The sequence below is a fragment of the Malurus melanocephalus genome, unplaced genomic scaffold (genome assembly GCF_030028575.1).
Source record: "Malurus melanocephalus ecotype Western Australia unplaced genomic scaffold, MMel_1.1 scaffold_60, whole genome shotgun sequence".
Taxonomy (NCBI): domain Eukaryota; kingdom Metazoa; phylum Chordata; class Aves; order Passeriformes; family Maluridae; genus Malurus; species Malurus melanocephalus.
In genome coordinates this window covers 2,500,214-2,521,328 of record NW_026623292.1, presented here as the reverse complement: position 1 = coordinate 2,521,328, position 21,115 = coordinate 2,500,214, and the positions used below count along the sequence as shown (strand labels likewise).

Sequence of the window (21,115 nt, the reverse complement as noted above, 5' to 3'; positions counted from 1 at the left end):
ATCCAGTTTCCTTAATCCCGGGGGGGACAGCYGTGCTCTCAGAACAGCCATTCACACAGAGAATAGCACTCACCGACCTCGTCGCTTCTAGTTGCAAGCCATTGTTTATCAGGTTTGATTCATATACTTGTCTCTTCCTCTGTTAAAAGATATTGAACACTGTAAAACATCTGTTACAAATTTCACAAATATGTACGCATAGAAGAATGGAATTGCCTCCCAAAACAATCATTATGTTATCTCTATAGCCCACTTAGCAGCTACTGTGGTGATACATACAGTCCTACTTGCTAATTAATCCTGATCAGTTTTTTTGTCTGATATGCATTATTGGCCATAAATGCAATTGTGGAGAACTTATCCTCTTAATTTCTGGTACATTACAGAGGTAAAAGTGTGACTCAGATTTTGAATGTTTTGAAATCCATCCCTGAAATTGTGATTTCTTTCACATTTAGTCACTAATAGAACTACATTAATCTTCCCTTAGAAAGTTTTCTTCTCAAGTGCTTTCCATCCCATTTTCCTTCCAGTGACATGTAACTTTATCCTTCTTTCACAGTAATCATATGAGTTCAAACTGTAGTATCCCTCTATATTTTAGTCCATGGATTACATCCCCAAAGGAAAAAGATGAGAGTTGTAGCACTGGTAGAGTCAGTGGTGGTATTCCAGGAGCATTTAACGCCCTCAGAAGGACACAAATTTTCCTCAGTAAAGATCAAATTTGTGGATCATTTAAATTCCATTTCATAGCTCCCAGCACTTGGCAGGTAGTGAGTTACAAAAAACCTGAAATGTCTTTCCAGTCTTGATTCTGCTTCTCCACACACGATCTCCTCCCAAGAAACATCCCCTTTYCCCTCAAATACAAAACATGTAATTCCATAAGGGATTTACAAGCAGTTTTGAAACTTCATGTGAAGCAATCAAATGTAAAAGCTATCTGCACCAGCTGGATAGTTCCTCAATGATCTATTTATGTGAGTCAAGGGTTGCCAGCTCTCCCTGGCCAGCAGACTGCACACCAGTGTATCAGCCCAGGGAATGGGGGACACTTGTAGGCAGCTGGGGCTGGGGCTCTTCTGTGAGCAGTTTGCTGAAGAAGATGACTTTAATGTACTGGGGACACAGAGCTTTATTCCAGGTAATTTTTTGTACCAGCTTAGGCTGGGCTGCAGTGAGGTGTTCTCCAAGTGACTTGGGGGTATTACTTTCTTACTCCCAGATTGCTTTCATGCCACTGGCCAATTTCTTTGTTGATTATATGTGCTTAAARGATTCAGCATCTCCCACTACAGAAACTTAAAAGAAGAATGACACAGGGGTTTTTGTCACGTAGTTCTCTACAGTCAGACAAGTTGCCTTAAGATCCGTGCACAGGATCCAGACCTGTTGTTACTGTGAAGGATCAGAATCAATGAATGACCCTCTACAGAAAGTCTTAAGAATTTTGATAACTGTGCAGAAAGTGGTCTTTGGGGTTAGACTCAAGGCTCACCCACTCTACGGGCAAAAAGCAGATGTTTCAGTAAAAAGGGTAAAAATCTTCAGAAGTTCCGCAGGAACAGATCACTTGTATACCCAAATAAGTTACATCCAGTTCTTGAATACTTAAAGATGGTTGTAAGTTGTCAAACAAGAAAAAGCTATCTTTCCAAAACTCTTAAGTAAGAGTTGAAAGTCTCTTTGTAGAGAGTAAGTCTTGAAATTAATAGAACTGAATAACACTATGAACAGCCTACCCAAATTTATAGTTTGTTAGTTCTCAGCTGCAGCAGTTGCATGTGGCAATGATCATAATGGATTAATGTAATATTTTCTTAAAAGACATTGTTCTTATCTCTTTTGGGCTGTCTGCCTCTTTATTCCAGTGACTATCACATTCTACTTGAGCTAGGCACAGGAAGAGCCAAATATTTCAATCTGTTTATTTCTCTCATCAATACTTATCACATTTCTCCTTARTCCTTGCTTTTCTCAGGATGAAACCACAATCCCAAACTTTGATAGCCCTCTCCATGCCTCATTAATTCACTTGGCTATTGGTGACAGTACAATGCTCTTTATATTTTTTCATTGTGTGTGTAACATTTTATATATTTATAATGRCATCAATTATCTCATTATGTCTCTTGGGCTGACAGCTCTAACCTAGAATCCCAAATATGAATGAGTGCTTTCCTTGCAGTAAYGTATTCCCTTGCATTTTCAACATTTCATAGGTAATAGCACTCTCCATTTTCCTTCRAAGCTAAAGGTTCACAGTGTCTTGGCTTCTAAGTAAACTACATAATGATTTCCTCTGGAATTTTTGTTTTATCAAAACTCAGCCCTCTTACCTCTTAATATTCGTTAATATATGTAGCACACAACATACAGGAGTTTGTTACTCTATAGTAACTSTTCTGCCATTTCTTCCCACCCCTTTGCTTCTCCCTAATTCACATGGTTCTTTCTAAAGTGAATMATAGCCGATCATGAAAATATTTCAACCTGACTTCTGTTTTGTTTCAGCAAATAAAACAGGCAGGGGGCTAAATACCTGTTTCATTTTCTTTCTAAACAGCAGAAAGATAGATGCAGGGCAATGCTCATTTGTAGAAGTCTATTTTTTTAAMTCTTTTTATCAGATTCCTTTAATAATTTAATGGCAAGGAGTTCCCAAAATTAATTTTGCCTTCAAAATCTTAGAGGAATGTTGACAATATTAAGGTTTCTAATAATGCATGAGTGCAAGTAGTGAGAAACAAAGCCTCTGGGAGGCTTTGCTAATTAGGGGCTTGCTATTTTATATAAATGATTGAATTATGTGTATAATGATCTATGGAGGAGCTAGACTTGTACCCAGAGGAGTCTACAGTGGTTTTGCATCGACTAGGGAATACAGTGTATAGATATAACAGTTTATTAGGCTGGAAGGTGGAGACCATCTGAAGTTTATTTTAGTATCTGGCATTTTGCTCAGCTACCTGCAAGGCTAAATTGCAATAATAAACTAATCATGGTAATGCTGCTGATCTAAACCTCACATAGATTTCGATGATTGAATCGACTAAGACACCACAGGATGCATAATCATATATATTCTTCAGAAAATGAAAACRCGATGCAAGTTAAATGCCGAGTGTTACAGGCATGTGGAAGAGTCAGGTTTTGGGAGCTGCTTTTTCACCATGGTGCTTTCAATGCCTGGTGATTGTCTTGCCAAGCTGAGGAAACTAAGAAAATTGTGGGTCTGGAAATCGGTAGCAGACCAGTAGCAAGTTTTCCCCTGTGTTTTCTAAATGGTAGGGAGGAATTGCTTTGGTTACAGTGACAGAAGAATGCCAACTCATATCTTTGCTAAGTTTCTCTTGTGCAAAGAGAAAAGTTCCCTACAACAGTATCTGTGTGGCTTCAGGGGAAAAATCCTTATGAGGAAAGAGAGCTTGAATAGCCTCTTCCGCCTTATCTGACATATCACAGATATGTCACAGTCAGTAAGAGAAAGAGCATGGGGRGCCCAAAGCCTCCCCTATTGAAATCAGCTGAAGGGAGAGAAGAGGATTATTGTATCAATATTAGCTGCCTCACAGTTTCTTTGATGGTATTTGGAAGCTTTCCTCAAAGTCCCACCTGTCACCATCAGAAAATAATTGATTGAGAAGCTCTGCTCTGTAAGCTTCTTTCCCTTGTGTTTGAAGATAATCATAAAAATGTGAAGCAGAACATGCTATAAAAGTAAGCCCCCCAAAAAGCAAACCCAAAGAACTCCAAGTACATATTTTCTAAGATACCAACTTCATGGTTTTCTGAAACCTGATCTGTGACCACACAGAACTGGCAATAATGCAGTCTAGCCCTGCCCTCAACAATGGCTTTTAGTCATCCTGTTTGGAAAAACCCATTTCTGGCCCTATGAATGTATGTAGTAATTGCAGAATATCTCCTTCTTTCTACCTGTCTTTTTATCCTTCTTTCATCCATCCATCCCTCCTTCCTTCCTTCCAAAGAAGTAAAACCTGGATTTGTGGTTGCCTCAGGAACAGAGGTTTTATTTCAGTGAGTTTCTGCTTACAAACCACTCCATCCAGCAGAGGTGAAGGCAGGTGTGGCTGCCCTCCTCCTGGTGCCAAAGGTCCTTTTCATACTTGTTATCAGACTTCCTGAGTAGGTCAGCTGAGCACGCCACAGGCATGCAGAGCCTGTCATTCTCTACTGCCACAAATCACTACATAAAATGGAACAGAGGTACCCTTCAAAAACCACGGGTTGTTCTCTCACAGCAGGTATGACACATGCTAAGCAGTTGGATAAGCACAATTCATGTTTGAAAAGTTACCCAAGCTAATTTTCAGTTCTCATTTTTTTTTTTTTTCTTGTGGTTTCTTTGTTGTTGTTGGTTTTCTGAAGTAGACAAACACAGAGGCAGGAACTGTTCATTGTTTGCTTATGGAGACAAAATTCTTCAGCCCTGCTGAAGTTCTCAGTAACACTATACTTTAAAAACCCCAACAAGATGTGTGCCATATTCTCCATGAATGATAGTTTTCCTTCCATTTGAAAAAAAGAGAAATCTGTCTGTTTCTGAGAAGCACAGATTTCTTCATGGCTGGAAATTAAGGTTATGCCCACATTCTCACTTAAATTTCTGACAGTCTTTCTGCTTCTTTCTCTTGGGGGGGGGGGGGAACAGGTGGACTAAAATGACATTCTGCATTGATTTATTTTGAATTTACCTTTCTGGCCCTGATCCTTTGACTTTCAACAGTGAGCTCCTTGAGGACCCCAACAGATAAAACTGGCACTTGGGGAGCATTCCTGAAAAGACTGCTGATATTTAAATTCTATTCTGATGGTAAGCCACCCTGACAAATAAGAGACATAAATTGTAGGTTCAAAAAACATGCTTTGAGTAAGAATGCTGCTTATTAATATAAATTAATTCCGGACCATTCAGTTACATTCATTCAATTCTTTGGAAAAAGGATGGAAAGCCATTCAAATCCAATATAATGATAATCCCAGGATCTGGTTCTTTTCTTGCTGCAGAAGAACAGGTGGATCTGTGCACTGTTTCTCTGCATCTGGTAAATTGGATACCTAGATTGTGGTCTGGTTTTCAAATCCTTCAAATTCAGTAAGTATCTGGGGATTTTTCCACATTCAGCATCATACAAAACACTCCACTGCAGCACACAAAACATTTCACTTCAGAAATCTGCAGATGTTCACTAAAAATTTGAATTGTGAAGCAACTTACATGTCATGCAGTTGGGTGGGGTGTTGTGTGTAACGTCTGACAGAATTTATCCCAGGGACAAATCTCTAGATTACAGAGAGAGATTGCACACAAGCAGTGGAAAACTTACTCCTGGCCCCAGTGACATGAGGATGTCACCCTATGAGAACAGACTTCCCTGCATCTCCTATTTTTTAGTTATTTATTACAAATTCTGTGCACAATAAAGCTCTGGATAATAGCTCTATAAAACTGTCAGGAAAGTCAAAGAAAGAGTAGCATGGGCAAGGAACCTATTCATGCTTAAAGCACCTTGAATTACGCAAGCTACTACTTAAAAAATTTGGCATTTTCAGTTCATCATTGATCAGATGGTCATGTATACAGTATTTAAAAGTGATTGTAAATGGCCACACTTCTTATTTTGGTAGCATTTCATCATAAGGGTAGAAGTAATGCTACTCAGAAAAAAACCACAACCAAATAAACAACAGTGTCAGTAAAGACAAGCTATCAAGTAGGTTTTATGCCAGCATTGATGAAACCTCAGTGTATCTTGGGCAGCACCAACCCCACACCATTTGGGAACTGTGGTAGGCCACAATGTTACCTTCTTCCCTGCAATTCTAAGGATGTAAAGCTGCACCACAAATGTCACCGTACTTTCAATCTCAGATATAAGGTATACATGTATAGTCAGTCTCCCTGTTGCTTCAGCTTCTACATAACCGTGGGAACACTGTTTTGGGCTTCCTTCTGATGCACCCACATCGACCTAGTCACATGTGTCACTCTTCTGGCTGTACTTCTGTCCACACAGACTTTGTTGGTCCCTTGCTATGAGACTGCACAACTGGCTCTTGTTCAGCTTGCTCTCCATGGAGAGCAACCATCAGGGCCTCTTCCACAGAACTGCTCCCCAGCTGCTCATCTTCCCCTTATCTGATCATCTGTCTGATATGCTCTTGTCCTCACATTTGTTTGTGTAGGTAGGTTGCTTCCTCTTAGCACACACCAGAGTCAGGGTGGCTGCAGATCTTTGTGGGACGAAGACCTTTGAAAAGAAGGGTTTTTTGCAAGCACCTACCCACAGCCTCCTGGTCTAATTATTAATGGTTTCATTCTGGCTAATGTCTTAACATTAATGCTGCGCTGAAAATACTGCTCCATTGCTTATATTTAATTTCCATCACTTCTTAGAAGAGATGCTCATTATATTTTTAATATATTTGGGCAATGGCCAAGTATTACAAACATAAATGTAAAATGCTAATTGATAACAACAATTCTTTCCAAAGGGGCAGCTTTTTTGTCTAATTGCCTCTTTCATTTAATTTTTATTGCTGATCCTGTGATCATGTGTAATACAACATCCACCCACGGCAGGACTCCCTCAAACCCTGCTAACGACATTCCTTATGGCTGTCCTGTTAATGCCAGCAACAACACTGTGTAATGAGTATCAACCCACTTAGCTACAGGCTTTTTTGATYCTACTCTTCTATTTCCTAACTGCAAATTATTATTTGTGTATGAGCTGCTTTCAGTGATATCTTTGTTCCTGCCTGTCTCTACCAGAGGCTGCTGCTGGGGCACAGATTGTTGCTAAATCAGAGAAGGATGTGGRTGGGTGGGGGAGTGCAGATGCCAAAGGAACTACAATCTCATGGATGCTTATTTCTCAAACAGTTCACTGGTATGGCTGAGCTTGTTTCTGTGACCCTGTGTGCCATGCTGAATGTAGTCCTCTGATAGAACTGATTAAAAGATTAAAAAATAATGGGTAAAATAATTTATTATAGTGGTTCATTGCTAAGGAGCTATGGATGCTAAGGAGCATCAAGAAGTCTCTGGCTTGAGTCAGAAATTTTTTGCAAGGTCCCTAGCAAGGGCGAAGCTGYTGAGGTGCCAAGGGAAAGAATTGCACAGAGAGAAATTTTGGTGGCAGATGTACAATTATTTTCCACAAACAACCTAGCTATGTCATCGGAAGTCAGCAGAATGTCAGCAGCTGTGTTCATAACTGATCTGAAGCACTAGGTCAGTTGCCTCCTTTGGGTTCCTTTGAATGCTCTGATTTTATTACCAAAGTCCAGTAGGGGCCAAACTGAATTTTCTGTAGGTACAGAAAATTGCCCCAGTGTGAAGATCTTGGTGTCCAATTTAACCTGACACTGGCACTTTCCTGCTCATATCTTCTGAAAGGCAGGCAAGGAAGATGCTCTGAGGTCCCCAGACACACTGGCAGACATGGTGGGCTCTGCCACTGACACAGCATTTACTGGCTCGAGCCCTGTGCCCTGCTCAGTTTGATGGGCTTCAGTCTCCCAGCTCCCAAGAGTACTCTGAGGATAAGAAAAAGCAATTCCTGTTCTGGGTGAGAGCATTGTACTTTCTGCCCACAGCTCTAACACCCAATATATGAGCAATAACTTACCTTTTGCTTTTTGCGATCACTCCTCTTATGAGTCATTTTTTTACTTTCATCTTCATACACCAAAACAAAATCAATTCTTCGCTGCCCATCTTTGAAGAACAAGGAGTCAGGCTTATCATCATAATCCACCTGGAAGGCAGGTATGAAGATTTTTACTTGCTAGTTCCTTACTTGCTTCCTGTTACACAGTATTTCAGTGAACACAGAAATTCAACATATGCCAACCTTGTGTAACAGGATGCTCAAAATGACAAATGTCTAAAAATGCATGGAGCAGAATGAAGGAAAAAGAGGAATTTGTCAGGACTCTTCATGACATCAAACCAACAGAACTTGGATCTAATTTTCTTCTTTAAAAATGGTACATTAGCTTTTCATAATGATAGAAGCATTGGGATGCAGCACCAGTACCAAATAATGCRTTTATCCAGTAATTTGTATGCCATCATGGACATGTCATAGTTTGTCTACAAGATTGTTGTTGCCTGATGGGAGTCTCAGAATTAGTGCATTCCCATCTGTCCCCTTACCTGCAGAATTTTAAGCAACTCTACAATTATTAAAAAAAAAGTACCCCAAGCTGTATTTTCATGCATTCTTATACCTGAACCCACCAGGGTCCAGAGAACAAAGAACACGGCCAGAACGGAGATGCACTCTCCAAACAGACACATGCTATGTGGATTTATTTCTCATTTTATCCACAACATCAAACCCACATTGTTTCATGCCACACATCCATCATGTTATAATAGATGCCAAAATCAAAAGTTTTAATATATCCATAAGCCATTATCTAGTCCCTGGAGGGAAGTAGGATAGATTGTCATATCCACTAATAACATCTTAATGTGTTATTTCATGCATGAAAYGATACAGAGACACTGGTGACAGGGAAACCTGAATGCTTGAATAACAATTTTGTAGTTTCTCAGAGTACTCTGAGGGCACTATCACACATTAACAACCGCCTCCTTTCAGGAAATATACAGCTGCAATGTTATCAGAATTATGCCATGTAATGAGCACCAACCTCTCAGGTACTGGGCCAAACCCATTCATGATGACAACGGGGGCAGTGCCACYGAAGTTGAGAGATAACAAAAGCCTGAAGTGGGACTCAGCATGGCATTAGAGAGTAGCATCTCCAAAGCTGGCAAGAYTCTCACAGAACTGCAAAGGAGCCTTGGCCTCCAGCTGACTGGGCATGACTGGCCCAAGACGAGACCAGGTCAGACAAAATGGCACAGAATAATCTCTTGCATATGCTGTGGACATGGAAAAGATTCCCAGATGTCCTATCCCTGGAATTTCCCTGTCAGTTTAGACCAAGTTTTGTGAGGCATGCCAGGTCAGATTTTGGAACTCTGGGATGTCTGGTCCATAGTAAGGCCACAGAAATGTGGTTATGGTGTCTGAAACCCCTGAAGTGCAGCCTGAAATGGTTGCTCTTCCACTGTGAAGAACAGAGAAGAATGTCAATCTTTACTCAGGGGCACCTGAGTTCCAGGGAGCATAGGAACCACACGTGTCAGTTTTTCCAAAACAAACTTTTTTTTTTTTTTTTAAACCCTCTCCCTGTAGATTACTTTGTTACTGTTTATTGGCTGAACCAAAACAGTAGACCAAGATATGTCTCCCCATAATTATGACAAAATTTCCATATTTTAAATAGACTCAGAAGAGTTTAAACTCACTATTTTTTATATTGCATGTGCAAAGGTTAGGATCTGCTGCAAAGATGTCCCGTTACCTTAGCTGCTTCAAAAGTCTGAGCAGATTTTGGAATAGAACAGTTTTCTTTGAATGCCACCTGCATTTTGGGGATTTGTGATAAACCTGACAGCAAGCAGCTGCTGACACACATACATGCATATATATAAACACTGACATATGGCCAGCATACACACATTCTGTATGTTAGATTCACAGCCTGGGCTAGGATTCAGAGATTACCTGGGAACTCACCAAAYCATCATACAATTGTATGCTGTGAATAAAGATTTAGGAAAAAATAAATGCATTCAATTTTCAGATGACATCACCAGACCACAATGACACTGAATATCAGCCAAAGCAAGTCACAGGTGTGAATCTCTAAATTCTTGAGAGATGAAGGTGGCATACTTATAAAAGCAGTGGTAACTGGAYTATCAGGAGTAATTTATTATATTAAAAACTATATATAAAACAGTTATTAAAAACTACTTATAAAATAAAATCTGCCTGTTAACCAGCATTCTGACTGATGAATTCACTTACATGTGTGTTGTCATTCACACATGTATAAGTGTTATAGTATACATACACATTTCTCTCTCACACACAAYATGTACATACAAATTGAATATAGCTGAAAGATTAATAAATATTAGACTGAATGAATTCAGATAATAAATTCAGATACACAGAAGTTCATACTTATGCAGATAACTTCTTACATGTAATCTCCATTACTTTTAATCACAAGGGCATTGTTCAGCTGACCTCTCCATGTACATTTTATATATCAATAAAATAATAAAATATTGACTCATTAAGCCTGAATATTTAAGAGATCAGGGTTAAGATCCACACAAATAGATTGTAATGCAGCATTAAATATTGCTTGATTAGAATTAAGAGGTAACAGGCAAAAGGGAATAGCCAAGTTTTCAACTACCACATTAACTTACATGTGTGGTGTATTTTGTAATCCCTACTGGATAGCTGGTAATGAAAAGTAATATATTATTTAACATAACTACCAGGGGAAAAACAGGCCTGGAAACCAAGAAGATGTAGTGTACTTTGAAGTTAGCAATTCCTGTGAGATAATGTTTGTTTTGKTTTTTTTAATATGTAATAATATTTGACAGTTTTACAAACGTTACTATCATACCAACGCACACAAGCTTCTACGCAAAGACATATCAATTAATGAGGCTGAAATTTCAATACATATTTTTTTTAAAGTATCTGTAGCCAATTATAACCCCAAATAATAAGCAGGCCCATTGACACCTCTGTTTTGGAAGAAATGAACACAGGTCTATTTGCTGCTAATTTTTTCACCTTGGCATAATCACATTTTTAAGTACTGATGGACGCCATTAATTGTACACTCTAATGTTTTAATAATACCCTAATGAACAGCAAGTTAATATTGATTAACACCATTAATAAAYTAAAAAAATATTTTTAGCTGTGAAATAGTAATTATATTCAGCACACAGTCTGCAGCTTTTTGGAACTCTCTAAGTGCTCTACAAACAAAGGCTTGGCTGCCAGTGGGAAATGRGGAACTATTGTTTCTTTCCTAACAGAAGGAACAGGAAGGAGAGGAGAACCTGGCCATGAATAAAGGCTTTTGTAACACTGAGGTTACTCTTACACGGGTAGCCTAGGGTCAGCATGGCCACGTCCACAYGGGTATAGCTCTGTGTTTCAGTTTGGAACAGGGCAGAGCAGGGMAGCTCCAGAGGTTCTTCAGGGAACGAGACTGGAGCAGCCAGCAGTAACAAAAAGCACAGGAATGTGTGCAATGCACACACCACCTCCTCAGCACCAAACGCCTCTTCCCCAGACCTGCTKCTCGGGCCCTCACAGCCAGCACATGCACACACAGGCTCTGGAATGCTGCTGGAGCTGGGAAGTGCTGCACTAATGCAATCACACTGAAGGTGCTGGTCACAAGAGGTCCTGTGCCATGCACTCTCCTTCCTTTCCACACCTTATCTTGCTCCCAGAGCATTTTCCCCCCGTGGCTCCTTGGCAGGGGAAYAAGGAGCTTCCTGCCCTCTGACCATGCAGCACCAGCCATCATCAGCCATAGACAGCACCGGATCTCCCAGGACCTGAGACAGACTGGCACTTGGAAAAGGGGCAAGTGGGACAAAGCTGAGGGAACTGGTTTGGCTTCAAATGCCCACCTCATGGAAGGCCCCCTCAGCCCCTTGAGTCAAAGTTYCTCAGGAGGGAGTTCCGTGTGCCCCTCCACACGCTGGTGTGAGGGAAGCCACTGTGTCTCCCTCTGGAGAGCTGCTCCTGTAGCCATGGCTACACGTGATGCCTGCAGCAGATTAAAGGAGAACATGGAGCAGAAAGCTCCCTTCAGCAACAGCAGCGTTCCAGGGAGGAACATTTCTTGCACTACCAAGAAACCTGCCTCACTGTTCCAGGTTTCTCTAGGCATGATATAGTTAAACATTCAGAAGGGATAATGGTGGGAAGGGCAACACTGAGACAAGCACGAAGTAAAATATGTGGACAGGAATTGCAGCTATTTATTGTTTACTATACCCTGAACAAGCGCAGTATTGTACGCTGGATTTTTTAAATAACAAGAGATTCTGCAGGAATGATGTCCCTAACTGGAAAGATAAAAAAAAGTGCTTTATTTTGCCTCCAAGAGCCTTTGGTATGACTGTCAATAGTGCCAAATGTAATCACTACTGGATGGATAAACTACTTGTCTGCAACCTCACATAATTTTCAGATGTGCTTCAGAACAGGTTCCTGCAGCATGCCAGGGAATAAATCAGTACTGGAAGCAGGAGCGCAGGGCAGAGCCTGTGTAATTTTGCCTCTGCTGACAGGGACCTGCAAAAAATCCTCCTACTGGGGCACAGTGACCATGGGGACCCACAGGTTGCACTTCAGTTGTGSGTTTTACAAAGTGGAAAATTTCAGAGTGCCTAATTAGGAGCACAATTATTTCTCCCTACTTGCCTCAGGAAACTTTAAAGCAAGTAAATAGAAAGAAAACAAACTATATTACCAGGGTATCAGGAAACATAATTATTTATGAAGGACTTCGAGATCATCTGAGGAAAATGTTCCAGAAATACAAAGTTCTTACTAGCAAAGCCATATAAAAAGATTTTTTTATTGCTTTAGGTTCTGAGCAACCAATAGAGACAACTTTCTGACATTAAGAACAACACAAGAATTTATTTCTGGATGATATTGATATATATGATATATAAGATAGTACTGGAAGATGTAAGTTTATTTGCACATTGCATAACAATGTTGGTCTGTCTCTGGAGGGCCATGAAACTGTTTGTCCCTTTAATATTTTCCTTTATTTGTTACTAACAATAAAGGACTGTTTTAGTTCTCTTTTTAGCAATAATATGAATATTAACAAGCACTTCATCAGAAGAAAGTTTTTTTTTTTTAAATTTCCTCAACACACAAAGGAATTTWAGCTGTGCAACAAACTGAAATAAACTGAGACTAAAGTCAAGTAGAAAAAATACGGGATGTTATTACAGTCATATGTTTCTGTCAACAGAAAGCAGCTGGTAACTGGCCAGGCATTGGGATGCCTTGCCCCCTGAGCTAAGTTTGGACCAGACACCCACTTGACTTCCTGTCTGAGCGTCAGGTCGCTGCTGGCTCCAGGAGAAATTCCAGTCACTCCTGATTAGACACACACCAAATGGCCTTACTTTAAAGGAAAGTAGAAAGTGCTCACTGAAAAAACACTTTTCAGTAAGTCCCATCTTTCTCAGGATGCAAGAACTGGGAAATTCACTCTTTTGAACTCCTCAGAAGCCTACTTGCTGAAGAAATTGCATGTGAGGGGCAGCAGTAAGAGAGAGTTTGAAGAAGTTAACCTCCTCTATGTAGGAATTCACTCTCAAAAAAAAATCTTATTGTTACATGCAAATTCAAATTATCTGCCTATAAAGCAGATAAGCTGCAAAATTAATCATGAGCCAAAAAAATTAAGGATTTATGCTATCTGTGCAGTTTTGTCTTCTTTGTACATATTTTTATGATACATGAATAAATTATAGCATCACATGACGTATTTCTATGCTCCTTGTAGTAATTATGGAATACTCCTTATTATCCTCTTTATTTAATGTCTTTTTTYGTTTGTTCAAATATTTTTTTCTCGTAACACCTCATTTAAATAGCTAAAATGCCTAAAATAGGGATTTCCTTCTGACCCTACCAGTCTTTGGTATTCTCCTCATAGAACCTCAGTGTTCTGCAAATGTTGTGAAATTTAATTTTAGAGAATCCCCCAGGAGAGAAAGTAACAGTATAACTCTCATTTTAATGGTGATCACATAAAGCATCTAAACATCAATGCCAAAACCTCTTTGCTGTCTCCTAAATTTGGAGCTATAGCTGGATACACCAGGACAGTGACATCGTTCCAGAGAGCTCAGCACTTTTCTCTCTTCAAAGAGCAATACACTAAATTCCAGGTCCATGTCACTCTCTTGAACTAATGCAAGCAGGGCCATGGATGTTCTTCTTTGGCACTCTGGAAAAAAAAAAGCTGGCTGTGACTGTACAAGTCTTGCACAAAAACCCTACAGCAGGGATTGTCATATTATCTAGGACCAAACTCAGTTTCTCTTGTGGGAAGAGCCTTTCATTCCTTCACTGCAATTTCYGGCCACATTTAAACCTTGTTAAATTACCATAAACAATATCCTCACAGAATCTGGGCTTTTTAGAGATCATTGTTCTATTCATGTGCCTAATGTGGCAGGGATATTGTGGTGTATGATGCTGTAATTAGAGAAAGCACCATAAGAAGAATACAACTGTTCTATTTGCCAGTAATTTACTAAGTTTTGGCTTTCTCAGAACAACTTGCAAAATCACATCAAATTTCCAGAACACTTCTGGCTGCAAAACRTAATCCAAGTTTAGAAAAAAGGCACAGTAGTTCCCTTTTATTCACCCATTCCAGGTTAGACTTCCTCTTCAGTTACTGTTTCTAGCTATAATTAGGCCCAGCTCATTTAGCAGGCAGGTTCAGTAGATCTCAGTTTTATCTTTCTGGCACCTCCAATCCCCTGAAATGATATGGTGACCAGCAAGGAGGACTTGACACAGAAGAGGCAGAGAAGATGCTGCGAAAACTGAGAAGAAACTACAATTACTGGTAAACATGTGGAACCAAAAAAAAATAAATTATTTTGACCACCAGTTTTCACTAMAAATAAATTCTACCAAGACCACTCAGAGGAGACTGCTCTAACCACAAGGTATATGACATTCCAGCTTTTTCGATGTTACTTCACTTCATAGAAATACTTAAAAAAATTCAATGACCCACAAGGAGAGTCTAAGAAGGATTTTTATAACTCCACGTCTGGGCAATCAGTTGGGAAGTGGAAGCTCTTAGTGGCACTTCACGTTTCAGAAATGTTTAAACAGCTTCAAATGAGCACCCTGCTACAAAACACAAGGGCAGGGGAGGCAAGGGCGCCTACCTCCCAGAAGGAAACTAATTTGTTGTTACTTWAGGTACTGGTTTGCTATGAGATCTGAGGCAGGGGCTCTTGAGCTAGAGCCAGAAGCTCGTTAGCTGCAGAAAATGTTAGGCGAGCGGAGAACCTTGAACTTTGGACAGAGGGAATGCACATCTCTAGGTATTTKTCCTTCTTGTCTGTTCAGTCTCTGAAGTGAGGAATTTCTTGGTGTCTCTAAGCTTTCTGAAAAAATGAATGCTGAACTCACATGTCATTGTACCAATATCTGGGTGTGTATGAATTTACAGGGTATGTTTGTTTATATGTAGGGTGTGTTCAGAACTATTTATTCTTGTACACACACAGAGAAATCTGTGAGCAATTTTGTGAACAAAATCACATAGAGAGAAGAGGTCTATATGTCTGTGTCAGTTTATAATGAGTTTATAGTGAGTTTATATTGGTCACTTATAATTGAGTCCAGTGCCTATGACAACCTGTACTTTCAGACCTGAGTCAATGACTTCAGGTACCTTTAGGGAAATTGGGATTACAGCAACAGCTACTGGGCTGTTGCATATCTACAAGAGAAAATTCWACAGGTAGCCACAGTCAAAGCAAACAGGTACCCACCCATTCAGGAGTATGGAGGTTTTGCTGGTCTGGCACAGATCCGTAAGTGGGAATAATCACCTGGTTCAGTTCCAAGACTAAAATGAAAGATAAAAAATTAAAATATTTTAGCATTTTTTGTGGTATGGTTTTTTAAATAGGTTTATTGTTTTTAATTAATTTTTTTTTTAATAATTATTTCTGGAGAAACACATTTATTACACTTATTTAGTGTTTCAGAAATGGATTGTKTCTCACAGTTCAGTTACAATCAGCAGGTGACAAGAGAGTGAAACACCAGGATGACAAGGTAATGCTAGAAGGGCATCCTACAGTGATGCAAAACTTCCCTTTGCTAATATTTCACTATTTAGKGTTGCAGAAATTCCATGCACAATGTAGCAGAAGTTTATTTTTCCATGAATAAGGGTACCAGAACTGGTTTCAGCTGCACAGATAACCCTAGCTCAGGCTGATTGTACTTCTCAGGCAGTGACAAATAACAGTGCCAGAGAATTCTTCACAAGGCTTGGAATGAGTGTGATACAGGCAGTGATATTGTAACATTCACTCATTAACACATAACCTAAAAACACACCKACAACTTCAATGTATATTGATGCTTCAGCTGCTCCTCACCCATTCATCAATATCTGTTAAAAATGAACAACCTGGAAACTAAATCAGTTTCCYGAGAGCACAACATAAACCAAAAATTACCTTGTCAGATTTGCTACTGCATGAAGCCATAATCAAGCACACTGGGAAAACTGGGTGCCAAATCAAGCACTGGATAACACAGAAATTCATCCTAACAAAGCTACTGGAAATAAGTTACAGAARCTCTACAACTGCTGCAAGGTATTTGGTTCTGTTTCTTCACAAGAATTTTTGTGTCTTAAGAAGAAGTCAGATAACATCCTGAGGCTGAAGATAACATCAAGTAGCTAAAGGGAGAAGGCTGTTTCCTGCCTATTCTTGGGAGGCAGATGGGTCCCATCTGTTATTTTTAGATCCTCAAAGCTGAGATGTGTCTTAGTTAAGTCTGTCCTGCACTGAGGAAAGGTCATGGATAACAAAGGTACCTAAGTGCCAGTTGTTGGCACTTAGGACAACCTCAACCTACCAAAAAATATTATAATGCTAAAAAAGAGCTCCTAACTGTAAAATAATCTAATCTACACTGCTTTTAGAATAGCAAGACACCCATTAGATGCAAAGCCAGGATGAGCCTAACTGTTATGCCTGGTTTTGTTTTGGTTTAGTTTAGCTTCGTTTTGTTTGGTTTGGGGTTTTTTTGGCTTAAAAACTTCGTTGCTAAATGGCCAAATTTTCAAGATATTCTAAGAAGCATTTTTTTTTCCCCTGAGGATGTTCATTTTTACCAGCTGAAGATATGTCAAAATACTTAGAAAAAGAGCATAACAAGATTACAAATTAACAGAATTCTTTCACGGCCTCTAAGCAGAAAATTCTTGTGTAAATAGTCTTTCCTARAGTTTGGTAGGAACAGTTCCAGGTGGTGTTGTCAGTTTCCAGATCTCTGCTGTGGTGATAATAYATGCTCCAGGGAGAAGACAAATCAAGTCCATTAATCTGGTCTGAAATATTTGAGCCATAACCCAAAGGTCTGCCCAGTCGAATAATCAAGCTCTGTGAGCTCTCAAAAACATTAAGATCGTCAGAAACATTTCCCAGCATTTAAAMAGAAGAGCAGGAAAATGTGGACTAGCACAGCATGCAAACTTCACATGGTAAGACAATAACATGAGGACTCAGAAAACACTAAAACCTCTCAACAGCTACTGAAAAATTGCCAAACGTGCATCATTGCGTTTTAATGGATTCAGCTTAGAGGAGGGTGAGAAGGGCAAATAYATATTCTCAAAATCAGTGTAATGGACATCTCCTTCATTCTTTATTCTATCTGGAAACAAAGATATCCAGATACAAAGTATTTCTGAAAACCCACAGAGAGGGAATGTTTCTGCCCACATGTAACAGGAAGAGGGAATGAGAAATTTCGGCATCTTACTTTGAAATGTAAATATCTGCACTGAAAATCTGTGTGTGCCATTACACAGAACACGCAGCTGTGGACACAGACTTGAAGACTCTCAGCCACTGAACAGCAGAATCAGGAGCTGAAGTGGCCTTCTTGCTAAACAAACATATCCCGTCATCAGTTCTGTGAAACCACTTCAAACACAACTGAAGGTGGAAATGTGGCATTCACAGGAGGAAGAACTCTGGTTCCATCAAATCCTTGTGGACCTGGGGATGGTCAGAAATTTGTGAGCACAATTTTCTTGCATCAGTGTCTCTGGCCGCTCTACCTTCCTCCTGATATGGTGAGTGTCATGGAAACTTTATAATTTTATCAATATTTAGCATCTTAACACATTTGTACTCCTACCTCTCCTCCAGCATTATGGTAAAGCCAGTTTTAAGTATGTAGGAAAAAAAAAAAAAAAAGTGCAGCACTAAAGTTTGATTCTAGACACAAAGATAAACTTTCTAACAGCGAGAACAGCAGAGGAGAGTGCCTGGAAAGGCAGGTGAGGTCATGTGAGGTTTTCAACATCAGACATTATTTAGTACAGATGAATTTAGTATCCTGGAATAGTTTAGGCCATGTTGAATCTGGCATGAACTTCACAAGGAAGGCCTAGATGGGCTTTTGAGGTCCTTCCTCAGATTATGTTTCCTCTGAGTGTAAGTCTGGTCATATTGTTCTTACAGTTACCTCCAAAGGCCACTGYGCTGAGATTTTATATTAAAAGAATAGTTCTGCTTACCTATATCTTCTTCAGAAACATTATCACTCCTGTTAGTATTTGAGTCCCAGTAAAACAAGGCTAGATGTTTCTTTTCTATAGCCTAGCCAAGTAAAGCAAAGGAGGTGCAAGGGAACAAAGAAATCTACTGGCTTTGTGCCAGCATATGCTGATTTTAATTGCCTGATACATCAAATTCTGTCTTCAAGAAATCCAGGCAACATACGCTTTTGTCAGAACATTTAACCTCATTTCTTTCTATTGTAGGCATTCTTTTGACTGTCTGCTCAATGATACCAGTTGGTCTTTGATCTAGTCCTCTCAAAAGATGCTGTTGAAAAATTTTAAATACTGAAAATGTRCAAACTGCTTTGCCAGAACATATTGGTGGTTTCTGAGCTGCCAATATATCAGTRGTATCTCCAGCTGCCTGGAGATTGYTCTTCAACACAGAGCACTGAGCTGAGCTGTCAACACCTCACACCTTACCTCAAATATGTCTATAGAGAAGGACAGACAAGTCTGGCTAATCCCACACTACTTCCTTATTACCTATGTATATCCCATGCTTTTGGCCAGGCCATGGGAGATGAATCCTGCTGTTCATTCTACCAGTGATTTGTTTTATGAGTTTTCTCTACAGCTTTGCTTTCTCACAGGTGAGCCATAATTTCTGATTGCATTGACTAGAGACAAAAAATTCCTCAATAGCCAATACAAAATGTCCATTTTTTAAATTAGTTAATTGATATGGACTGTGAATGGTTTTGCAAGATCAGTGACTTCTCATTGAATAACTGTGACTTCTAATTGAAGAATTCCAATTTAAAGGCTTTAATGAACACTGCTGCCAGCAATCTCTAYCCATTACCATAGATTGTGGTCTACTGATAGACATGGAAGCTGCTACACAGAAATGTACCCACATTACRTACACAACACCTGATCTACATGCTCAGGTCATTTGGGCCCCAAATAGATTGCAAGGAAAATTAGTATAATAACAAAATGCCTCACTGACTGGAAAATACCAGGAAATATTGACATGCAATTTTAACCCGAATCGACACATTTCCTGATACGTTTGACAGACCGTAAAAAGAGAAAAAATAGCAATTAGTAAAGTCTGTGTGCGTTAATGAAAATCAAATGAAAATATTATATCAGGTTTGCCACTGTGAGGCTCAAAGAACTGGGTGGAATCAGATTGTTCTCATCTGCTGGGATAAACAAAAAGATCCAAACACTCTGGGCTTTGTCCAGATGCTGATTTTTCCTGCCTAGTTGTCTCTGGGATACACTTTTTTCTCCATGCATATATGAGAGCAGAATTATAAATACAAATGATCAGTGGTTTCACCTCATTCCACCAAAATACTATTGGTTTGCAATTAGTAGCATTCATTCTGTTAGGTTTGTGATTAGAATGTGTTTAAATTAGTTTTATTTCATACCTGCAGACCTCATTTGAAGAGTACGTGCTACTAAACTCCATATTCTTCACTTGCACAAAAATTATGTATTTGAAGTGAAATAGAATTATTTTTATATCAAACYATGCTTTATCATTTATTATTTACAGTTAGTGAGAGACCTACACAGCTGCCTTCCATATGAAAGTCCTGTTCTCATCTCATGGTCACCTGCAGTCTTACAGCACGTGAGAAAAGTGGTGACAATTAGTAATGTTAAAATGTAATAATGCCAAAATGGCTTTCCAGCTGTCAATAAATTACATACTTTATGCACTCACACAGTGCAGGTCTGCAGGCATCATCAGCCCAAAAATGCAATCCATACCACATAATAAGAAAAACATTGATTTTCATTTTAGAAGCCCAAGGAGACTTAATAATGATGTTATAGATGTTGCTGGAGCACAAAGGAAGTGAAATGGCTGTCTTGGAAGATGATTCTTTCTTGTTTGAAAGACTGTTCTTTCCATTAAGTTATCTCCTTTTACAGCTGTGCAAACAAAGGATGGGAACATGTGGAATGACTTTCAAAAATAAATGCCCTTTCATGGCTAACCCTAAACAGGAAAGCATTCAGTTGRGAATATAATGGTTCGTATTACAAGTCTGAGTCAGGGTAGCTCACCAAAAATAATAAAGTAAATAACAGGCAGTTACAAAAMCAAGAAATTTGACTTTGTGAAATGATTCTTCTGATAGCAGTGCCTAAATATTTAAAAGACACTAAATTGGAATGTTTAGGGGCCTCAGTAATTGCCAAAGAGTTCTTTTGTGTTCAGAACGCGAAGTTGGCCAATTGCCCAAAACCTGTGGCAAAAATCCTAAAACATTTCAGTCAGACCTGGATTAGCCCCAACCTCAGTTTCGAAAACAAAACACTGGGCTAATGATGTTTTAGTGACAATTTTGTGATTTCAGGTTATCTGCTGAAAAGCCAGTGTTGGCTCCTGCTTTTCACTGCTGCAGTGCATGCCAGAACGAAGCTGGCTTCATCCAGTACCCATGTCCGACTCCAACTGACTGTAAATCACTGCAGAAATTCAGTTACCAATTAGAATATTTTAAATGGTTTTTCTCAAGCTAAACAGTTTACCCAACTTCAGCTGAACCGGCTCTCAGAAAGAATTATTTTGGCTCTCATCTGTCAACAAGCAATTTATAGATAAACAACCTTTGGTTTTAGAATGTATTAACACATCTAGCTGCTGTATTTTAAACAATACTTGGTATGTTTTTTGGTTATAGACTGACTGCATGCAGGGTAAACACATGGTTTGCTTTGTCAAAGYGTAAAATAAAGGAATAAACTGATTAAGTCAGCAGGCTTCCAACTTCTAATCTTTACAGGCATTAACCTCAGGATGGAATATGGGCTTGAATCATCT

At 39.3% G+C, this 21,115-nt stretch overlaps 1 protein-coding gene across 1 annotated transcript in view; it reads right to left on the bottom strand.

Annotated features, from left to right (window-relative positions):
• ANO6 (anoctamin 6) overlaps positions 1-21,115 on the bottom strand; it is a 64,648-nt gene that overhangs the window by 28,162 nt on the left and 15,371 nt on the right. The window contains 3 exon segments of the mRNA XM_057366160.1: positions 74-139; positions 7,662-7,790; positions 15,500-15,576. Coding sequence (XP_057222143.1) covers positions 74-139; positions 7,662-7,790; positions 15,500-15,576 — 272 coding nt within the window.